Source organism: Neovison vison, chromosome 4 (assembly GCF_020171115.1).
Source record: "Neovison vison isolate M4711 chromosome 4, ASM_NN_V1, whole genome shotgun sequence".
NCBI lineage: Eukaryota > Metazoa > Chordata > Mammalia > Carnivora > Mustelidae > Neogale > Neogale vison.
The window spans coordinates 50,520,538-50,544,817 of NC_058094.1; the positions used below are offsets into that span (position 1 = coordinate 50,520,538).

The 24,280-nt window shown below is 35.2% G+C and overlaps 1 protein-coding gene across 1 annotated transcript in view; it reads right to left on the minus strand.

Moving 5' to 3' along the window:
- Positions 1-24,280, minus strand: part of RALYL (RALY RNA binding protein like) — a 695,589-nt gene that overhangs the window by 356,078 nt on the left and 315,231 nt on the right. Inside the window, 1 exon segment of the mRNA XM_044245381.1 lies at positions 12,464-12,742. Coding sequence (XP_044101316.1) covers positions 12,464-12,742 — 279 coding nt within the window.

Consider the following 24,280-nt stretch of genomic DNA (forward strand, 5'->3'; position numbering starts at 1 on the left):
TCAAGTTGAGAAAGTATGATGACACTATTCTCTCTGGTCACTGAGGCAAACACTAAAATTTTTTCCTTACCTTTTTTTTTTTTTTTAACAGAACAAATGGTAATACGTTTATATAACGGTGCCTTGCTAAAAGTGTTCTTTATTACTGGCAGCATTCTTTGGATGTTTTCAACAAGATTTAGAAAGCCCCACAAGGTGTGTGCAGTTCTCAGAGGGATCTGCAAGAGAATACATTGTCCAAAATGATTATCTGTACTCATCATTTCAGCCCAGGCTGTCAGTCTGTCCCGAGTAGATGTTTGGGCATTGCATCTCATTTTTACCTAAAAGTATCTGCAGGAGAATACTACTTTTCAAAATGAAGTAGAACAGGTATAGTGACAGAACTAATGAATCTGTTAGAGAAACATCAACCAGGGATGTGGCAATTCTTATTCTTTGTTTTAACAAGCTTTGTAGTGGTACTGTTAAATAATAAATATGTATTTATTATCTGAGTAGTCTCACAACTGAGTATTTTTCACTTAGTACTTTTACAGGGCTTTCTTTTTCTTCATAATTTCTAGTGGTGATCTCAAATGTTTGAATGGAAGGATTTAATGAAAAAAAAATCTCTAGCTGGGCGCGGTGGCGCGCGCCTGTAGTCCCAGCTACTCGCGAGGCTGAGGCAGGAGGATCGCTTGAGCCCAGGAGTTCTGGACTGTAGTGCGCTATGCGACCTCCCGGGAGCGGGGGACCACCAGGTTGCCTAAGGAGGGGTGAACCGGCTCAGGTCGGAAACGGAGCAGGTCAAAAAAAAAATCTCTAAAAGGCATTAAAGAGAAAGGTCTTGTGGAATCTGGGTGGCTCAGTGGGTTAAAGCCTCTGCCTTCGGCTCGGGTCATGATCCCAGGGTCCTGGGATCGAGCCCTGCATTGGGGTTTCTGCTCAGCGGAGAGCCTGCTTCCCCCGTACCCGCCCCCCCCGCCTGCCTCTTTGCCTACTTGTGATCTTGTTCTGTCAAATAAATAAAATCTTAAAAAGAGAGAGAGAGAGAGAGAGAGAGAAAGGTCTTTAAGAAAAACAGTTGATTATTTTTTCTTTGTTTGAAATCAGTAAGCTCATAACATGTCAACTATGCAGACAGATCGATTTGTTTCTGGTGTTTGTATTTTTAAGGATTAAGACAAACGTGATATAAATGGTAAGCTACAGTCATAAACACATTGTAATTACTGGGGAAAGTTTATACTGAGTTTTGTTTTCTGGACAACTGGAAAAGATCTATTTTTTCTAAATTATAAGTTATTTTCCAAAATAATTCAAACCATCGTTTTCATATAGTGTACTGTGGTTAAAACTATTACAATATAACATTTCTGAATCAAAGAAGTTGATTTTGTTATAATTTCTCTAAAGTAGTGATTCTTAAACAGTAGTGATTTTGACCCTCAGTGGACATTTGATAGTATCTGGACACATTTTTGGTTGTCACTACTTGAAGGCAGGGCTACTGGCATCTGGTCAGTTGGAAGAGGTCAGGGTTGCTGCTAAATATCCTACAATGCGGAGAACTGGCTCCCAAAACAAAGGACCAAAGTTTCAGTACTCACAAATTTAGGAAACACTGTTCTAAAGACATACAAAGCTATGTACGGTTCATCAGAAATTGCAAAATACCGGTACCATGTTACTTGATGACAGATAATTATATTTCAGCATCAAAAAGGGAGTATAAAATATTCAGCAAGTAGCTTTTAACAATTGCACTAACTCTGAGTGTAACTTTTATTCTCAGAAGACCTCATCTGATGCAATGTCCTGGCTAAAATAGAAAATTAATAGTGGGCAAATAAGTGAAGATGTGAATGAACATCTCAACAGTGAGAGGAAATTAATGTTCATATTAAATAGCATGCTGCCTAATTACAATGTAACAACAGCAAGGGATGCCTGCATGGCTCAATTGGTTGGGCATCCAATTCTTCATTCACAACTGAGTTCATGATCTCAGGGCTGTGAGATTAAACCCCAAGGTGGTCTCCATACTGGCCATGTAGTCTGCTTAAGATTCTCTCTTTTCCTCTCCCTATGTCCAACCCCCTTCTAAAAATGAATGAATAAATGAATGAATGAATGAGTGAATGAATAAATAAAGTGGAACAGCAATTCAAATAACAGTTAAACAAATAAAAGATATCCTTTTGAAGCCAATCTTCATTACACCGAACACAATACTGTAAGTATTTCTATACACTTGGGTTCACCAGTATGACATTTAAGACCCTTCACAGCCTGAAATCAATCTTACCACTCACTACTCTTCTCCATGAGCCCACTTTTTCATCCACAGGGCAGATCTTTCACTTCTGCCCAAATGAGCACTCCAGGTATAATGTTTCATCCACCTGGAATTATTTTTTCCATACCTGTCCATCTTTCAACACTGATTTTAAATTTCTCCTAACATTGATTTTAAATTTCTCCTTTGCTAGAGTCATCTCTCACCACACCTGTAGTCACTTTAATTAGTCTTCACAGCAATTACAGACTCTAACATTGCACCACGTATTCCAAATCTGTTCAGAATCTCACAGCCAGAAAAAGTAGAGGATTTCTCTTAGCACTACAGACTGTGATCTCTATGTACAAATTTTTACCACAAGGTGTATATCACATGGAGGCCAGGTTTCAAGCACTTTACAAACAGGAGTTCTGCATTGAGGTCTGAACTAAGCACCACTATTTCTATTTTACAGAAATGGATTCTTAATGATTAACTTCTTCAAGTTACTCAACTACATGTGGCAAAGACGCTAACTGCTCACTGAAGATGACAACCTGCTTGCACGGCTGCTGATGGCAATCGCACCTGCATCTGGCTGTGTCGGGGGCACATAAGCAGAGTGGAGGGGCACCGTTTCCAGGCTTGAGCTGCAAAGCTGCAGAGTCTCATCATCCCCCTCTTTTCACCCACCTGCCAAGTGAACTTCTTTCCTGGTCTATGGTAGCTACTCATGAAAAGATGTCAGAACTTCCCACTGCCTGGTCCCTGGATGAAAGGAGAATAGAGCCTCCCCGCCCCTGGCCCAGCCCATGTCATCTCCAGGATACTGACTGTATTATATGTGAGGAAGAAATGCACTTCTATTAGATTAACTATTCAAATGTCAGGTTTCTCTGATACTGAGCCTGGCATCCTTTAACTAATATACTATGCAATATTTGACCTATGAGAAAGATCAACTAAGTTGACAAGTCTACTTTAAGTACAAATGCATAGATAATAAGGACTGTACATTCAAGTTTGCCCTGGATTATCCTGGTTTACACCTGATTTGACAGCATAATCATTAATAGCACCTCTTCTCACTTTCAGAAGTACCTTGGTTTAAATGGTAAAGTGTAGTCGCTCTACTGATATATTGATATGAAAAGAATTGCTGGTAAGAATAAATAGTGAAAATAATTAGGATCAGAATATGTGGTGCTTGATATACTGCACCACCATTTGTGTGATTTAAAGCAAGTTAATTTCTGCAAGCCTCAGTTCCTAGCCAGCAGAATAGGCATAAATACTCATATTAGTTACCTCACAGTGCTGTTCTGAGGTTGAAAGAAGAGAATCTGTGCTAAAGAGCTTTGAGGATGGTGAGTGCTAGGCAAATATTTAACTATGAATAAGACAAAACTATGAGAGCATGCCATTTTAAGGACTGCAGTTTTACACAACTAGAATCCCTTTTTAAACCAATATATCATTTACTATAACCTTTGAATAAAATATATGCATTAATATTTTAATTTAAGGACTAGATTATATTTAAAAAGAATTAAATCAGCCTATTGAATAACTGCCTCTGGGGTGTCTGACTTTAGAGAGAATGAATACCTAGTTGCCTTACAAAAAGACCTCAGTGCCTTCTCTTTGGAGAAATCCCAAATTGTAACTGCTGGCTTTCCAGGAAACTTGTAAGTGCACCTTCTCCTTCTTTATCCTCCTCCTGCCCTTCCTCTTCCTTCTTCTTCTTCTTCTTCTTGTCTGTCTCTTTCAATTGCTCTTTCAAAGGCAGGAAAAAAGTCCTTAAAGAAACAGACCTGTTCCTCCCACCATCCATCCACTCATCCATCCTATGTGCCATTTGCCATGGAAGAATCAATACTCCGCTAGGTGCTAAGAAGATTAATATAAACATACACAGTCCATGCTATCAAGGAACTTAGCCTAGAAGAAGAAGAAATGGATACCAGTTACAAAATAGTAAATATAAAAACAAATTAGAAAAGAAAATATGTGCTAGAAAGGGAAGTAACACATTCCAACTATGTTTGAAGGATCAACGTTGGTTTCCTTAGAGTAATGATACATTGTTTAAAGACTTTATTTATTTATTTGACAGACAAAGATCACAAGTAGGCAGCGAGGCAGGCAGAGAGAGAGGAGGAAGCAGGCTGTCTGCCAAGCAGAGAGCCTGATGCAGGGCTCGATCCCAGGACCCTGGGACCATGACCTGAACCGAAGGCAGAGGCTTTAACTCACGGAGCCACCCAGGTGCCCCAGAGTAATGATATTTGATCTGAGATCTGAAGTTATGAACAGTCAAGTGAAGGGAGTGGAGAAGTGGGGAAGTAAGGAAAGGTGGTGGGGAGCTTAGTAGCAAAGAACATTCCACACAACCAAGTGCTAAGGCCCAGGGGAAGGAAAGATGATTTGCTCAAAGAATTGAGAAAAGTCAATTCTCTCAGAGGGCTGAGAGGGTAGTGATCAAAGTCTGCAGATGAGCCAGAAACAAATCACACATAAACTTTGGGCCATAGCAAGGGTCTGTCTTTTTTCTGAGAACAATGAGAAATCATTTAGAGTTTTTATCAGAGGGTGACATCATTAGATTTGTATTTTGAAAAGATCACTCTGGATGCAAAATTGTAGCTGAGGATAAAAACACATCTGAAATCCATTACTCCTAAGGCATGCTTTGTAGATTGTTACAAATGTTTGTCTGTTTTTCTTCTTTCCTCTTTCTCAAGATGGCTCTCCAATATCTTCCTTTCTACCACTGCATTTCCATTACTTCCTTCATGATCGTGATTAAAAATATCCACCACATTTCTTTTAAAATTAATAAACCATTCATCATGTTCCTTTTTGGAATTTCTTCAGCATTTGCAAGACATTTATGATGTAAGGAAATTAATTTAATTTTACATATTCTTTTTCTAAGCTAGACTCTGCTTCTCAATGACAGGAACCTATATTCAGGTTTCAAAGCAAGAATGATTTCTACAGATAAATCGTGTTTTTGTTTTGGGTTCTTCCTACTATTAATAACTGACTTCTTAAGTTCATATATCATTGTGCCTTTTGCAAGCTCATAAGAGTGAAATAATCTAAAAATAAAAAATACATCACAAATATTTATTTATAACATGCATGAAATCAAGCCACCGTAATCAGTAGGAATTTGCACTGATCTAGACTTAGTGTCCAACCTCTTCAGTACAAAAGGACACTTTATGCATGACCTCTCATATAAAAAATTGTCAATATTAGTCAATATTAAGCATTTAAAAAGTTTGTTTCACCTTTCACATAAGATGTTTGAGGAAAAAATTTCCAGTGACCAAATTTTGATTTATAAATGTAACAAATATTTCCAGTATTAACAACTTAAAATCCAAATTCAATGAGGAGGATACATAAGTATTTTGCCTTTTAAAAGTTTAAATTTTATTGAGTAACCAAGCTGAGATACATTTTTATAAGATTTACCTTATAGAAATTGTATTTTTTACAAAAATTATTCAGAATAATTTCACAGCTGGATTCTGATTTTTTAAAGAATCCCAACTTATTGAGCCAAATGGAATCTTTTTTTCGCCACGGAAAGCTTAGAAATCCTCCATTACGTATCCAAGGCAGTAAGCCAGGAATAAAAAAGGGATATCCTTTTTATATGTGGTGCAAAAAGATGTGTGCAAAAACTGAACATATATAAAAGCAACTAAGTTAAGTCATGGCCAAGTTTCCTTTTCTGTACAACACCCACACAGTATGCTGTGATTATCAGTTTTTGGAAGGCAGCAATACCAACAATCCATCTCTCCACTCAGTTCATTTATTTGAAATCCTTTAATGTGTTCAATTATCATAGCTCCAAACATATGATTAAGGGTATTTATCAGCTAAATATCCTCAGAAAGCCAACTGTGACCTGGGAATGAAGAGACATCAGTTGGGAAAGGAAGAGAGGGCTGATTTTGAAATATGTGTCACAGCCTGGGGACAGGGTCACATAGCACCAAAGTCTGATTGAGTTAACTTATTCAGAAACAGGAGGAATAGGAAAGGAAGGAAATGGGAGAGGAAGGAAACATGCCGACCTCACAATTGGGTCTGGGACATAACCTTGATCATAGATTAAAAAAAGAAGAAGAAGAAGAAGAAGAAAAAGAAGAACTGGAGCCTTTTTTTTTTTTTTCCCCCAGTTTGAAGAAATAAATATATTTGTTTGTTTTTGTTTAATTGCTCTGGAGTAGTAAGTATACAGAAGTCTAAACAGAAGGAAAAAATACCATCTTAGATATTTGTTCATGTGCTATAAGGGAAATAACCTCAGGAAATAAACTTGGCATTCAATAAAATATATGTTGGGTTCATGAACATGTTGATAAAATGGATAGACCACTGATCTAATTCAGGACACCTTTTCCCTTGTTATGGTATGGAAATTAGAAATCTCTGCCAACAAAGTAAGAATAAAAAGTCCAAAAGAAGGAAGTTAATCAAAACTTTAGACTGTGACCTACTTTCAAAATCCAGATTAGAATTCCAGTACTTTGAGCTCCAACTTCTGAGCTCCCCTAGTTATTCCATGCACTGTAATTTTGAGGTAGGATTCAGCAACTTTTAAAATAATTTCTCATTTTTATGAATTTGAAAAGAATATAAAATACATACTATTCAAAATTTCAATTCAGAATTTGATGGCAATTGCATGGTAATAGATGTTTTCTCCAAAAGACACAGAAAGTTTTATAATACGGATATATGGAATTATTCACCTTAAATTTCAGGTGTACTAACATAGTTAACTGAGGAAAATCATCCTTCCTGGATCTATAATGTTTGACTTGCCAGTAGGTTTACTAAAGACATACAATGAAACCTGGCAAGATAGATAAAATCATCTCTGCTACTCAGCTGAATAGATGGCCTAGGGTATAGAAGACATTAATATGGTAAGAAACTTAAACATTAAAGATAAAGTGCTTCATCTCTCATAAATGAGAGTTTTTTTTTTTAAGATTTTTATTTATTTATTTGACAGACAGAGATCACAAGTAGGCAGAGAGGCAGGCAGAGAGAGAGAGGAGGAAGCAGGCTCCCTGCTGAGCAGAGAGCCCGATATGGGGCTTGATCCCAGGACTCCGGGATCATGACCTGAGCTGAAGGCAGAGGCTTTAACCCACTGAGCCACTCAGGCGCCCCTAAATGAGAGCTTTAAATATTAGAATCAATAAGAATATTTGCATATATGGGCTTGGAAGTTGGAAATCAGTAGGAGTTTAAGGGAATTGACTTTAGGCCTCTGCTAAGAAAGTGGTCACTTTAGGAAGGCCATGGTCAACTACAGCATAGACCTGGGGGATGAAGTAGTTTTGTAGAAAACACTTTGGGCTTAGATTTTCAGAGGGCTTATTAGTGGGCTGCTATTTACTGACCCCAATTTTTCTCCATAGATCCATTTTCAGCCAATAGTCTTCAGACTTTATATGTTCTCCTTGGGTCAGCTTATCCATTTCTATAGCTTTAACACCATCCATGCTAATGACACACAAATCTCTACTCGGTCCAAATCTTTCCTCTTAGTTTGGACCTGTGTATCTAAGATGATACTAGATAGATATACATCCATCTCCTCAGGCATGCCCTTCAACCCTAACCTATCTATTCAGTCCTGCACTCACTATCTTACAGAAAAACCTTTTCTCTTAGGAAATCGTTCTCCATCCTCAACCCAGAACATGGGAATCATTCCTGATTCTTCTATCTCTGTCTGTCTCACCTACTGTGCCAACTAGTTATTTAATCTTACCTATTTAAGCCTACCTATTTTTCCTCATTTTCCTCTCTTCACTTCCATAATTTCCATTCCTCTTTTGGTAGTTTCCCATTACATGTCCCATTTCCAGTTTTATATCACACTAATCCATCCATCAAACAGTTGATGGATTATTTTTTCAGTAAAAGACAATTCAACACCTGCTTTCCAAGTTAAAATCTTCCAGTGTCAAAACAGCCCCTCATATTTCATTTATTAAATGTTGGGTTTCATCACATTCATAGCCTATTCTCAGTTTAAGGATATATTTATAACCTTCATAGAACTATAAAAACTCACCTATTCTACAGAATGTTCAGTTTTTTTCTGATACTACTGACATTTATTTTTTTTAATTATTTTATTTATTTATTTGACAGAGAGAGAGAGTACAAGTAGGCAGAGAGGCAGGCAGAGAGAGAGGGTGAAGCAGGCTCCCTGCTGAGCAGAGAGTTCAATGCAGGGCTCAATCCAAGGACCCTGAGATCATGACCTGAGCCGAAGGCAGAGGCTTAACCCACTGAGCCACCCAGGCGCCCCTTGATATTTAATCTGTAAATTTTACATAAAGAATTTTGAATACATAGTGATATGAAAAGATCATTTCTGTTTAGAAGAAGTTATTTTAACTATGTATTGAGAGCAAATAAGATAATATAGGTAACGTAATGACCCAGTGGAAGGCTTCATCACTGTTAATTTTCTTCTCATTCTAAGAGAAAGAAGAATGCTTTACACAAGTTATGGTACATGAAGTTAATATCAGTTTCATATGACGGTGTTCTGTTATTTGATCCATCATCAATTCAGTTCAATTTAAGGGCTTACAGAGCTTGGCGGGGTCTGCAAATCATAAAGGGTTTATTTGAAGTCAAAAAATTAATGAAGAAAAGTGATTTACCTAAACCTAAATTTTGCTGGTCAGTAAAAATAAAGGTACAATATTTGAAGTCATAAATGGATAGACTTCTTGGAAAACTGAGTCTTCTTTAGGACTTGGCTGGGAAACTTCCTCTTTAAGGGACAACTGGAAGACTTGCCTGTATTTCCAGCAATATGGTTTTAGAAAAACCATAGACACTTGACCCGAAAAGCAATCTTACTAACAGTTATAAAGCATATGCTTTGTATGAAAAGTTGTACACTTTATTTTATTTTACTTTTTTTAAAGATTTTATTTATTTATTTGACAGACGGAGATCACAAGCAGGCAGAGAAGCAGGCTCCCTACTGAGCAGAGAGCCCAATGTGGGGCTTGATCCCAGGACCCTGGGATCATGACCTGAGCCAAAAGCAGAGGCTTTAACCCACTGAGCCACCCAGGAGCCCCAAGATGTACACTTTAGACTCAAGTAGTGTGAAAGACTAGATTTCAGCTGAAAGAATAAAGTTTTTAACTTGGATTCAGGCAGAAAGGGTGATTATGGCTGATCAAGATATATGCTCCAGAGATTAACCTGAGGACACAACAAAGAGAGGATCTGAGACAAATGACTAAGAATGAGAAATGATATCTTACTAGAAGCACAATTTAATTCTGTGGCTCTCAAAGAGTAGTGATTTGGTGTCATCATTTTTTTTCTTGGGTTTTTCTAAGTTAGCCACAAAATTTTTAGTATTGATGTTCTCTTTATCAATTACATTCTTCTCAATAGGAGAGTAATCAACTGAACAGTGGGAGGAAATGGGATTCTGGAAAATTAGCTATAGTTCATTACTAAGTGAAGAATGTGCAACTATTGATTTCAGGGTCATGAGCTAGAGTGCTATGTTGGGTGCAGAGATCACTTAAAAAAATAAAGTTCATTAGTAAGTGAATTGGACCTTTAATTGGCCATATATTGATAATGAATTTTTAAAAAATAATAATTAAAACATTTCTGCAAGTATGTGTTAGTTTCGTAACAATCAGGATATAGGCAATAAATGGGCATTTCTCTAACATTGGCTAGAATGTGGCCCTGAAATAAGAATTTCAACTTAGAAAAACAAAAGTTGTCAGAAAATTTCCATTTCAAGGTAATAAGCAGAATGGAGACGTTAAGGGAAATAAAAAAAGAACAAATAAAAAATTTATCAATGTCTTTTGGAAAGCTTTACCTTTCTTTAAAATATAAAAAAAATGAATTAGAGAAAGGTAAATAAAAACTATATTCCTATATATAAGTGATTATTTGTGGGTCTGTAGCAAGCAAACACTTATGTAAAAATCCTTCCTCCCAACGTCCGAAGACTATCACCTCAGACTTCACTCTTATTTTATTGAATTCTATGGCTTCCCAAACATTTTTCATAACTACGTTATGTGACTTAATAGTATAATGTCCTGGGTGGCTCAGTTGGTTAAGCAGCTGCCTTCGGCTCAGGTCATGATCCCAGTGTCCTGGGATCGAGTCCCACGTCGGGCTCCTTGCTCGGCAGGAAGCCTGCTTCTCCCTCTGCCTCTGCCTGCCTCTCTGTCTGCCTGTGCTCACTCTCTCTCCCTCTCTCTCTCTGACAAATAAATAAATAAAATTAAAAAAAAATAGTATAATGTCCTTAACACTCTTCTAACTTAGTTTGTCTATGCTTTTAACTTCTTTCTTTTTAGCTTATTTCTTTTATATGCCCCTTCATCTTTATGTCTGTGGACATAATAGAGATACATCATAAATTATGTAATCCCAGGTACTGATGAAGGCTATGAAAAAAATACATAAAGTACAATAATGAAATGGATAATGTAGGCAAGAGGGTAGAAGACTAGGTAAGTTGGTCAGGAAAAGCCTCTCTGGGGAAGGAAAATTTGAGTACAGCACATAATCAAATAGGGAACAATAAATTAGCAAAGATCTGTCTTCTGAGCAGAAGGAATAGCAAGTCCAAAGCCTCTGAGGTAAAAACAATCTTGGAACGTTTGAGGCATAGCAAGATGGCCAGGATTACTGACACGGTACACAAAGACTGAGAGAAGGAGACGAACTTGGAAATGTGTGAGGTATTCGAGGTGTAGTATAGAATATAAATCTCACCCTGGGTGAAATGGAAAAGCATTAGATTTTTAAGAGCATGTTAATGGCATCGTCACATTTATGGTTTTGTTTTTTTAATTTAATTTATTTATTTGACAGGCAGAGATCACAAGCAGGCAGAGAGGCAGGCGGTGAGAGAGGGGGGAGCAGGCTCCCCGCTGAGCAGAGAACTGGATGTGGGGCTCGATCCCAAGACCCCGAGATCATGACCTGAGTCGAAGGCAGAAGCTTTAACCCACTGAGCCTTAGGTGCCCCCACATTTATGTTTTTAAAGGGATACTGGTGAGAGTGGAAAGAAGCAGACCTGTTAGGTGGTTACTTAAGCAGCCTAGCTGAGGCACAATGGTGGCCTGGATGAGATGGCTACTGGCAGATCTAAAAGATGATTGGGTTTGGGATATATCGAAGGCAAGAAACATGATGATGGATTATATTTGCAGTGTGGAGAGAAAAGAAGAATCAGAGTTGACAACTCAGTGTTTGTTTGAAAAATTGATTACTGTGATGCAGAAGCCTGGGAATGAAGGGAAATTGAGGGTGTGAAAAATCAAAAGGGTTTTGTTCTGGGCATATGATGCTGAGAGAAAATGTTGTATAATCAACTTAAAATACGAATCTGGACAGGAGAAGAGGTATACATTAAGGGATCAGTGGTGTCTTAATTATGTTTTTGTTCTCTTGTAGAAAAATAGACTAATTTTTATTTTTTAATCCACAAATTTATTATAAAGTATTTCCTCCTAATAATTTACATTTTACTTCAGACTATATTGTTTTCTCTCCTTTGGAAAAAACCTATATATTTCTTGAATATTAGATAAAAATTTGATCATGACTGAACAGGCATGACATACAAGATTCTGGACTAGATAAGAAAGAGTGGGTTATATTCCTTTTCCAGTTCTCGATTAACTTCTTATTGCTATTTTCTATCTCTTCTCTTCAAACAATAAAAACAGAAAGTTAGGAAAATATGCTAACCCCTCAGAGCAGATGCTAAAAGTATAAAAGGCAGAGTTATATTTTTGCTTAGCATAGTGTTTCCTGGAAGACAGGTACTGTTTCAAGTCAAATAAAGTAAACTATGATGCATATTTTTTCATTTGCCTGGACCTCCTAGGCTTGGTGGAGGGAACACGTCCTACAACACGGACTTGATCTCAAGTCTGTAAACTGGCAGAAAAAATAAGAAACATGTAAAACAATACAAAAACATGAAAATAATATAAATTACCAATATGCAAATTCTATACCTGGTTAAATAAGAGACAGATATTATGGTAGTGCTGGCTTTGTTACAGCTAAATTGTATGCAGATATGCGTAAAGACGAGAACACTAATGTGAAAGCCATATGTGAGCACGACTTACCAAGTGGTTGGCCGGCAATGATCCTGGCATTTTCTCCAGCCACTGCCGCTCTTGCGTGTCGCTCACTCATGTACTGTACAAATGCATAACCCTTGTGAACTGAGCATCCAACTATTTTTCCATACTTTGAGAAAATGGCTTCAATGTCAACTTTCTTGACAATGGCTGTATTTAGATTGCCGATGAAAACTCGGGAGTTGATGGACTTGGGGTCATTCTTATTGGTGACATTGCTGGTCTGTGTTTTGCCAGTCATGGTTGGCTCACCTTGTTTTAATCCTTAAACAAACAAACAGAAATAATCAAAAGGAAAAGAATTAGGTTGGATGGATACTACCAATATTTAACATTTTTCAACAGTGTACCAGGTAATCTCAAATCCCTAATTAGCGCTGATTTTCTTGAGAAGAAAATTTAGAAATATAAAAGGTGAACACTGAATTACAAAATGAAGAAAACACTTATAAACACTTGGCATATAGTTATAAATGGATTCCTGATTTATTTATCCAAAATTCAGCCTCACATAATGACGAAATCTTTTGTAGTTGTTTGCATTTTTAAGTCAATCAATTTTTCAGAAGGAAGTCTGAGGAATAAGCCACCTTATATTGTTGAGCACATGCATTTTTAGCTCTACATTTTCCATAAAATGCACATATATTGGATCTTTCATTATCAGAAACTAACAATTCTTTCCACTAAATGCTGTAGGAGTGAAAAAAGGTTTAAAAATTTATTTAAAAATTTAACATAAGAAAAATGTAATTGCATAAGTAAGGGATTTAACCAGAGTTAATTCTGTACATTGTCTTAATGGAGCCAATTTCATATATTGGTTAAAAAAAAAAAAAAAAAGACAACATGTGTAGCTAGTTTTCATCAATGATCAGCAAATTAGTAGACTGGCATCTGTGTTGAAATTTCTATTCTCAAACTCATTTTTAATTCATTTAACTAACAGCTCCTATGTTGCCCAAGGACTGCCAGTATTTCTAAAAACTGTTTTCTGAGCTTGGCAGAGTATTTAATTGTGCTTAATTAAACTCAATGAAACTTTTATTTCTAAGTACTCCAGCACTTGCAGATTTATTTTTGTAAGGTTTTAAAAATTCATTCATTCATTTGTTTATTCAACAATATTTATTAAGCACCTTTTTTTCTTTCTTTTTTCTTTCTCTCTCTTTCCTCCCTCCCTCTTCCTTCCTTCCTTCCCTCCTTTTCTTTCCTTTCCCTTCCTTCCTTTCATCCTTCCATTCTTCCCTTCCCTGCTTCCCCCTTCCCCTCTCCCTCCCTCCCTTCCTTCCTTATTTCTTTTGTTTTTGGCCAGGCATTTTCTTCTAAAGTGACTACCACTTTTAAAAAACTAATATGGTGAAACTAAAATTTCAACAAGGATACAATCTCTGATATTGATGATCATTGTTAAACATCAGCTAATTAATACATTTTATCAGTGCTATATATAGATAGATAGATACAGATATATATACACATACATATCTATATACATTTATATACTTTTATATGAATAATCTCTTTTAAAACCTTATAGCTATAAAACAATAAATAAATACATCTTTTTAAAAAATAATTTTAAATAATATTTCTAAGTTGAGCATTAAAGTGATAGAAATCTTAAACGCATATAAATTGAATATGTTTGAAAATTTACTGACTAAACCAGATACTTCTGAAATCAAGAGCAACCAAATAACATAAAAATGATTCAAATTAGGTTGTTAATGATCACATTTTGGATTATTAAAATTTTACTAAATTGTCAAAATTATACATAACCCTTTATAATGAAGTTTGAGTTCATAAACATTTAGATATTCCATAAAAAGTAATAGTATGGCATCATTCAAATCAAGGATTATGTTGCTTTCTTGTTTTATTTCAGTTTAGTTAGACTTGAGTGGTTGCTTTAGGAATTATTCAGGGTTAGGGTTAAAGGAAAGGAAAGCTGGTAATTTTGATTTTAATTTTGCAGTTTGAGTTATTGCATATCTCAAGACAAATGCTCTGAGAATCAACTGGATACAGAAAAGTCAAGGTGTACATATGTATTTTAAACAAGTGACTAGCTACCTCATATAATTTCATGTATTTTAATCACACTGAAAGGGAAAACTAAAGATCCATTCTGGGGGCTCCAGAATCCAGTTACCTTTCTTACCACTCCAGGCCAACATGAGTAATGCAATTCATAGAAATACTCTTATTTCCTTTTTGCTCTTATGTGATCAATGTTTTTAGACATATAGTAGAGTTACTTTCAATAATAAACCATTTCTATGGTTGATGTTTTATCTCCTAAAGAGGGATGAACTGGTTAAAATACAAACTCAAGAACTGTTTGAGTGGGTCAGACCCATGGCTGACAGAGCCCAGTGGTCTGTCTTTGATAATGACCCTGAGTCAAATTTAAGATGAAGGCACAGCTATCCTAGAATTCCACATGCTCTCTCTGACTGCATCTTTTTGCTCTATGTAAATGATTCTCAAAGCTGTAACTCCAAATTGCCAATTGTGTAATTCTTCTTATTGATTCTTCATCACCTTATAGTCTGTATGTGTTTACTCTCTCACACAAGATTGCTTGCCAGTTTCTATCAGCATTTATAATGACAAAGTTTTGTCACAGTGTTGTACATTGATATTTCAACATTCTGAAAAATTGTCTTAATTCACAGTATAATATTTAGCTTGTACTTCTATATTACATGAATCTTCAATCAGTCGAAGGACTTCACTTTTTGACATGATAGAATAACAGGGGTTTTAACCTTCCTGACTCCAAAAACTAGAAAATCAGGTTAATATAGACGAAATAACTGTTTTCAGACATTAAACCACAGGCATCGCAGAGCCATGACATCTAAGAGAAAAGGAACATATTTCAGGTCATAGAGCTGCAATATGGGTATATGTGTAATGTGTTCGCATACGTGTGACTGAAAGCAGAGACAGCTACCTTACTGAGTTGAGGCATTAGAAATCAGAGCTCAGGGAGTCTGACGAACCAGGAAATTGTGAGGCAGATTTCTAGAAAGAAGAGAGTTATTCAGACTACTCCACTTGTCTTCAGGATCTTTTGAGTCTATGTTGGTTCCTAGAATATGCATGCAAAAGTTCAGCTTCTATGAGGTTGGTTAAAAACTTATTGGAAAGCTGTCAGTTGCCGGGCGCGGTGGCGCGCGCCTGTAGTCCCAGCTACTCGGGAGGCTGAGGCAGGAGGATCGCTTGAGCCCAGGAGTTCTGGGCTGTAGTGCGCTATGCCGATCGGGTGTCCGCACTAAGTTCGGCATCAATATGGTGACCTCCCGGGAGTGGGGGACCACCAGGTTGCCTAAGGAGGGGTGAACCGGCCCAGGTCGGAAAGCTGTCAGTTACCAGACCCATAAAAGGCTGAGAATCATTCAAGTTCCTACCAGCAACATTAGAGTGTCCAAACTGGCCCCCTGGAGCATTATATTCAGACACCAGATAAGTGATCCCCTACAGTAAAAGGTACTCTGCGACTATCCTAAAAGAACTTAAAAACAAGTCTCAAGATGATCGAACTAAACCAAAAACAATCCAAAGGTCTACCAGAGCAAAGCACAATACTTATTTTTTAAAAAAATAAAACTCACACAACACAAAATACAAAATCTTTAGCATTCAAGAAAAAATTCCTAGAGATCCCATGAATTGAAAAGTGTGACCCATAACCAGGAGAAAAATTAATGATATAAAAAAAAGAATTAAAGGAATGTCTACACTCTTAATCTCAGGAAACAAACTGAGGGTTACTGGGCGGGGGGCGTGGAGGGAGAGGGTGTTTGGGTTATGAACATTGGGGAGGGTATGTGCTATGGCGAGTGCTGTGAAGTGTGTAAGACATCTGATGATTCACAGACCTGGGACCCTGAAGCAAATAATACATTATATATGTTAACAAAGGTCTACAGATGAAAACTAGATCTAAAATTAAAAATACATACTTAATGGATATTAAAGGTGATAAGACTCTGCAGAAAACAGATTTGTGAATTTGAAGTTATGGAAATAGTGAATATCCAAGATGTATTACAGAGATAACACGCTAAGAAAAAAAGCTGAGCAGAGAGCCTCGGTAAGTCAAATGATAATACCAAGCTATTTAATATACATACACCTGGAGTCCCACAGGGGTAAAAATACTCAAAAGAACAATAGTCAAATATCTCCCAAATTTGATGAAAATTCTGTCATTCCACAGATCCAAGAATCTCACTGAATTCTAATCAGAATAAACAAAACGACAGACTGATCATAATCAAATTGCTGAAAACCACTGATAAAAAAAAAAAAAAATCAAGGAGCTCTGAGGTACTGAAATAATGCTTACGTTACTCCATGCAATCCATGCACTGGGTGTGGTGCAAAAACAATGAATACTGTTACACTGAAAATAAATTTAAAAATTAAAAAAAATGCTTACATTGTAAGAATAGTCAAGGAGATGTTATAGCTACAAAGCAAATGACAAGAGAAAAATGAATATTTTGATGAAAATGCAACTAATCCTAGAACTTGTCTCTTCATTTTTAAGCTAGAAGTTTGAAAGGAGCTAGTGTTAAGTGTTTATGAAGGCTGCGGTATGATAAACTATAACAAACTGATGCCCCACAGAATTTTCTACAAAGATGGACATATTCCATACCTACACTATCTAAAATGGTAGTCCATAACCCCATTTGACTTTTGAGTACTTAACTCTTGCCACTATGAGTGAAGTACTGTATTTTTAATTTTACCTAGTTAAAATTAAAGCAATATTTTAATGCATTTTTGTACCCAAAAAAGCTAAACAGGACTCTTGTCCTTTAAAAATATATTTACTGTATAACTCAGAAACTGTTTGTTTATTTGTGTATTACAGAATATGTTTTTGGTCCCAGAAAGTTACAAAAGATATGATGGTATTAGATATATTTCAGAAGAAGAATAATTAAAAATTTAAACTGTTGCCATATGAAGACTAATGTAAGAGTACTGTGGAAAGAACTAAGATGCCCTTCAACAGACAAATGGATAAAGAAGATGTGGTCCACAAACACAATGGAATATTAGCCACCAGAAAGGATGATTGCCCAACTTTTGCATCAACAAGGATGGGACTGGAGGAGATTATGCTAAGTGAAATAAGTCAAACAGAGAAAGTCAATTGTCATATAGTTTCACTTATTTGTGGAACATAAGGAATAGCATGGAGGACATTAGGAGAAGGAAGGGAAAAATGAAGGGGGAGAAGTTGAAGTGGGAGATGAACCACGAGAAACTATGGACTCTGGGAATGAAATGAAGGGTTTCAGAGGGGAGGTGGGTGGGTGTATGGGTGAGCGGGGTGGTGGGTATTAAGGAGGGCACGAATTGCATAAAGCACTGGGTGTTGTATGCAAACAATGAATCTTGGAACACTACATCAAAACTAATGATGTACTGTATGGTAACTAACACAATATTTAAAAAAAAAAAAGAGTAAGGTTTTCATTCTGAAAATATCACACCAAGATTGTAAATACTCTATAAAATCAGAAAGAATGTGTTTAGAATAGTTAAAGATCTGTCTTCGCAGATTTCTAGCTTTGAATCTAAGAAGGATACATTAATTATTAAAGACAACATTAAAATTTACTATAGAGAAAACATTTTTGGAGTAGACAAGATTAAAACAGCAGTAAATTCTACTCTTCTCTTGATTTCATGGTCCTGCATTTCCAAACTTAGATTTATTTAGACATTCAATTGAACACAGAATAAACTACAAAAATAACAACAAGAAATACCCTAGTATTCAAGAAAGTCAGTCAACAATACTAGTACATGTTATATTCAAAAACCTGGGAAAAGAAGAAAAAGATACAAAAATGATTAAGAAAAGAATATCATGCCCTAAACATTATAATCTGTTAAAGTCTAGAGTTAGTACTCAAAGAAGTCCTATAATATATGTTAAAACCTTGGAAGTGCTGCAAGATTTACAAACTAGTGATATCTGAAAAGAAAGAGCTCATATCCAGTTGAAAAGACCAGAGAAAACTTTATGAATCAGAAAATATCTGATTTTATCATTAAAGAATATTATGAAAATTCAATGAGCACATAGTTTCTTAACATGCACAAAGGACAGTCATTTTCCAAATACTCTTAACTCATCTAAATGTACTTGAATATTTTTTTACATTTAAAAAAGTTGGCATAAAACTTCTTAGATGTATAATTATAAAAAAGGAAAAAGTTGAACCAAAATAAACAAATTTATTTAATCAGCTTTTCTTGGACAAAATAAACCAAAAGAATGTCCCCCCCAAAGTCTGAATTTATTCTTCAGAAAACCATCCACAATTTAGGAAGACATAACAAATCTACCAGGGCAGTGACAGACAGTTCTTCAGCAGAATTCATAAAAACTATTCATAAAAGCTTCATAAAAACTATTTTGTGAAAAACGTTGAGATGCTCATTTGCATGAGAAAATCAAGTATATGTGGTGATATCTCTATCACCCATAAACATCACTATTATAATGAATACTTAATTCTTAGATCGCAGACCACTTCCTACCATAAGCCAAAGGTAGTTTTTTCAAAGTAAATATTTTACAGAATGTGTACACACAAAAGGAAATATACACATATGAAGGGAAAAAAGTAATTCTAACCTGAAGATATTTACTGTTAAAATTTTGGTGTATTTTCTTTGCCATTGCTTTCCAGTACTTAGAAGAAAAAGAGTTATAAATTAGAAAAAAGTCATCATAATCTATATACCTAGTGCCACTGCTTATTACTTCTACTCATTTTATTATGCTATTATAAACCATCTTATTGGATATAACTTACACAATCACATACTAACAAGCTGTACCATGATTTTCTTCATTCTCTGGATGAGCATTTAGCTTGTTTCCAATTTTTTTCAGATAACAAAAGTATCTCAGATGAACAATAACAAATTTAGTGAGGATAAATTCCTAATGCTAAAATTCTTTGTCAAACAGGAAAGAAAAGACTCTACTTTAGTTATCAATCCTCAGATATTTTCTAGAAAGTTTAAACACCTTTTCACTTCCATCTGTATTGGCTGTTTTAAGACACTCAAAGTATTTTTGATGTCTTCCATCACCTCCCTAAGTACCATATTCAAAATATTTTCTGATTCATTAGGTAGAGTAGGAAGAATGGGCAAACATACTATAAACTCAATAAGAGAGGGATATTCTGATCTCTGAAATGAAGTAAATGAAGTTTATGACCTTAGCTAGACTGGCACTAGTAACAGACACAGCATAATTCTCTTGTACTCAGAAAAAAGTAAATTAGTGTTTGGAGCTTCCTAGGCATATCATCGAAGTCATTATTATTTAAAAAAATAAAAACTATTCTGATTTCCTTTGTTAAATGCACACTTATTAAGTCTACATATTATATTTTAATATACTAATGTTACATAGTATGTGTTCAATGTTTATTAAAAATTTAACTATTGATTATAAATAAATTTAAAACACTATTAAGATATTTGAACTTTCAGCAGTCCTATCTCAATATTATAATTCGGTTACTACAATTATGAATAACATTCAGAGCAGAAGTGAAATTTCCTACTCATTAATTTTGCAAACATATTAATTAGAGTCACATCAACCTATTTTTTATAAAACTTTTTTCAAACTATGTACCTCAGACAATGACTGTAGTAATATTTTGGCAATAGCACACTATAAGAACCAAGAAATCCAGTTGCCATTTTCCTTTTTAACTACAGTTTGTGTGTAAAAAGATTAAAGACATAAAATATTTTGCTTTTAGTAAGGACTTGCTGGTAATAAAGGTGATATGATAAATTTTATAGAAAATTAATATGAAATATTTTAGGAAGAAAAATGGTTTAAAATGCCACTTAGTGGGATATAGAAAGATTTTTAAAATAGGCAAATGATAGTATTGCATTCCACATTCAGGGCAGAACATAAAAATTTAATGAAATTATTGTAAACAATAGAAAAAATAAAATTATTATAAAAATAAAAATGGCATTAATTAATTAGCAAAAAATGTTAGTTAAAATATCTTAATAGCAGTGATTATCTTTGAATAGAACCACTAACTACAAAGAAATAAGCGTTTTTAATCTGGAGCTTAAGAATAAGTAGTTGATAGGAAAGCAAAAACTACTAAGTAAACACATATAAGTATAAATAATGTAATAACTGTAGTTACAAAAAGGTAATCATTTTGCATTGGTTATTCTACCTATAAATTGGAAATCAATGGATATTAGTGAGTCAACATTTCAAACATAATTAAGAACTTGAAATATTAATCAACTTTTGTGTGACAATGAATTAAAATTATTTTGGAAAATATAAATTAATAAATGAGTCAATTTTTGTAAACAAGGAGTATTGATTAAGTGTTAAGCCATCTCTTGTGAAGCACTTAAAAAGGTGTGGAAGATCCAACCACTATTTGGCAGAGGATTATTATGGTTTAAAGAAACCATCACCTTGGTTCATGAGAGAGAGGTCAGACACAACCCCGTGTAAATCATGACTAATCTGAAAGAACACTGGTTAGGTCAGGCCTCTGATCAAGAATAAAGTAAGAAACAGATAATCAGTATAATTCCTTTTTTTTCTTCATGCATTAGTGAACTCGGGCTGCTATAATAAAATGCCAGAGCCTGGGTAGTTTAAACAGCAGACATTTATTTTTCACACTTCTAAAGTTCAAAATCAAAGTGCAAACTGATTCAGTTCTTGGTAGGAGATTTCCTCCTCCTCACTATGTCTTCACATAGTAGAGAGAAAAGTTCTGGCCTCTCTTCCTCTTCTTCAAAGGATACTGACCCCATCAGGAGAGCCATACCTTCATGACCCCACCTAAACCAAATTACTCCCCTAAAATCCTATCTTCACATTATGGGTTTATTATGGGTTTGGGGTTCAACATATGAATTTAGAGGGTACATAATTTAGTCCTTAGAATTTCACATCACCCAAGGATAAAAACTTATTTGTGTTTGGAGTTTTTAGGAAATGAAATAAACTTTCTATGAAGCATTAGAGAGATTGTGACTGGTGTTACATCTGTTATATCAGGGATCATGTAAGCATTGTCTATTTGATCACCAAATTCAATGTATAGGATTCCACTGTGATTTTTACAAGTAAGGAACATTATAAAAAAAAAAAAAGAGTCAAAGAGATAAAACCATATAGTTATTTAATTCAAAAGTATTCATTTCATGGAGTTATCCTGAAGTATACTCATATTCTCTAGAATATGAAAAATTTGGTATCAATCTAGGAAATTTATTGCATATGATGTTCTCAAAAGCTTTCTCCTATGCAAAACAGATCCTTCAGTCACACAAGTTGTCTAAGAGCAAGACTGTAATGCTATTTCCAAGAAAACTCCACTGGTTAACATGACCTAGCAGAAGACTGTTTTTGAGTTCTACAGAGAAGTTGAATCAACAATAATTAGGCACTTCCTACTACTTGACTAGGGAAAAGAAGTCAATCAGGGATAGTAGGTTTTGTGATATAAGGCATATATAGCACTGACTGCTATCTGAACCATTATTTGGCAGAGGGCTGTGAACCATGAGGTAGTTACCTTGGTTTCTGACTGGTCAACCACAACCATGTAGAAATCAAGACCAATGTGGCAAGACCCCTTAGTGCTCTGGGACCATGCAGTCAGAAAAAAGTACGAAAAAAGTAATAGGTGTCCCTTCATTCTTTGTCACATAACCTTTCTTTTTTAATGCCTGTTATAAACATTGCTAAAACAGTTGCTATTTAAGAGATTTTGAATTTTCAAATATGGTCTACAAATCATTAAAACTATTTCAAAAGTAGTTATGCAAAAGTTATTTTATATTTAACAAGCATTTAGTACTTAGTACTTATTATATAACTGCCATTGGTTTAAGGGTTTATTAAATATCCACTCATTTAGAATAGTTAGGAGAGGGTTCTACATTTTCCCTTCATTTCCTCTAGGATCTGAAGTATTTCCAGAAAAGTGTTTCAACTTACCTGAGGAAGACACCAATTTGAGTTTAATATTGAGAAGCCTCATCACCACTGTAACCATACAGGTTATGCAGAAAGGAATAGCCACAAACTGCTAAGATTTAGTCTGTGATTTATATTAAGAATTATATTAAGCATGCTAGGTAACACCGTATCTTAAGAATGCCCAGAGATGATTCTGGTAAATTTTTCCTCAGAATTTGTTAGCTCCACCAATTTACTGGCTCCAATTAGAGTTTCCCTGAAATAATATAAAACAGAGCAGAATGCATTCAACTCTGTATTCAGCTTCTTCTGCTAGTCACATGGTAATGAATGCTATGTTATAGTTCACATTAATACAATTTAAAAATGTAAATATGGACATTCAAAGCAAAAGCATCAGAATATTCACTTCTAATTGATGCATTACATGAGGCCGGCAATGGAGAATTAGAAGATTGTTCTTGTGTATTCACTAGGATAAAACTATGCTCTGTTCCCCATATTCCTCCACTGAATAAAACATCTTTCTCCATTTTTAAACTCTCAGGTCACTTAAAGCTAAATTGTAGGAGATAAACACTGTCATGCCCACAGGAGAAATTCACTCACTCCTAGTTAACAGGTCCTTTCCACTCTTGTCCTCTTTGTTCAAACTGTCAATCATGACAGTTCCCTCAGGAGTTAAATTCGGACCACTAAGTGATTTCATGGAGGCTACTAAACTGCCCGCAGAGATGAACAACTTTCAATCATTATTGATGTGGCTTTGGAAGACCGGTCCTAGAGTAAAAGGTTTTAAATCCCACAACCAACCTTCTGGCACTTCTGTGCTCTCCTGAAATATAAATAAATGCCCTACAGTAGGTGCAACCGGTGAATTGCCCTCCACGAAATTGAATATTTGGGTTGTATTAAGTAGCCATAAAAATGATATAGTGAAAATGCCTACTGTATGTTTAGATCAGATAAAGTTCCTGTTTACAAATTCCTTAAACTCAGCACCTCTGAATGCAGATACAGCATTATAAATGACAGCATCTAGCCATCCAGATGTTGCAAATAACTGATTTAGAGCATAATTTCTCTTTGGTGGAACAAATACTGTCCCCATTGCTGCAATAGCCTATGACGGGACACAAAATGGTCCAATTCTTCCCTACCCTTAGCTACACAGGGCAGAATCTCCATAAAATATTAGAAAATCCCAGGAAATGTAGAAATTAAGAATTATGGATGCCCTTTTCTGAATAGAACCAAAGGTTATTAATAATTACCATCTATTTGTAAGCTTGGTAAAAGATTTGTTAAGACCTTATGCCACAAATGATAGTAAGGAGAGAGTAACTGTAGGTATGAGATAACTATGCCACCTAAGTGTCTTAATTCACTAGACATCTATAGTCCCCACATAGACGTCCTACTGTTTTTTTTTCTAAGTTTTTTTTTTTAATTTATTATTTTTTTAATAAACATATTATGTATTTTTATCCCCAGGGGTTTTCTTACTAAGTTTTAATATTAGCATAACTAGTATAAATTATCAGACTTGGGGAGGAAAACTACCTTCATTTTTAACAATGCTGTTGTTGGATTTATACATACAAGGATCACTAATATTTATCAAACTAGTACTGTAGTGTATTGTACAAATTATCTATAATTTTTTTAAAGCTGATTAAGAGCACATTTTCCATGATGAACACTGAATAATGTATAGAATTATTGAGTCACTGTATTATACACCTGAAACAATG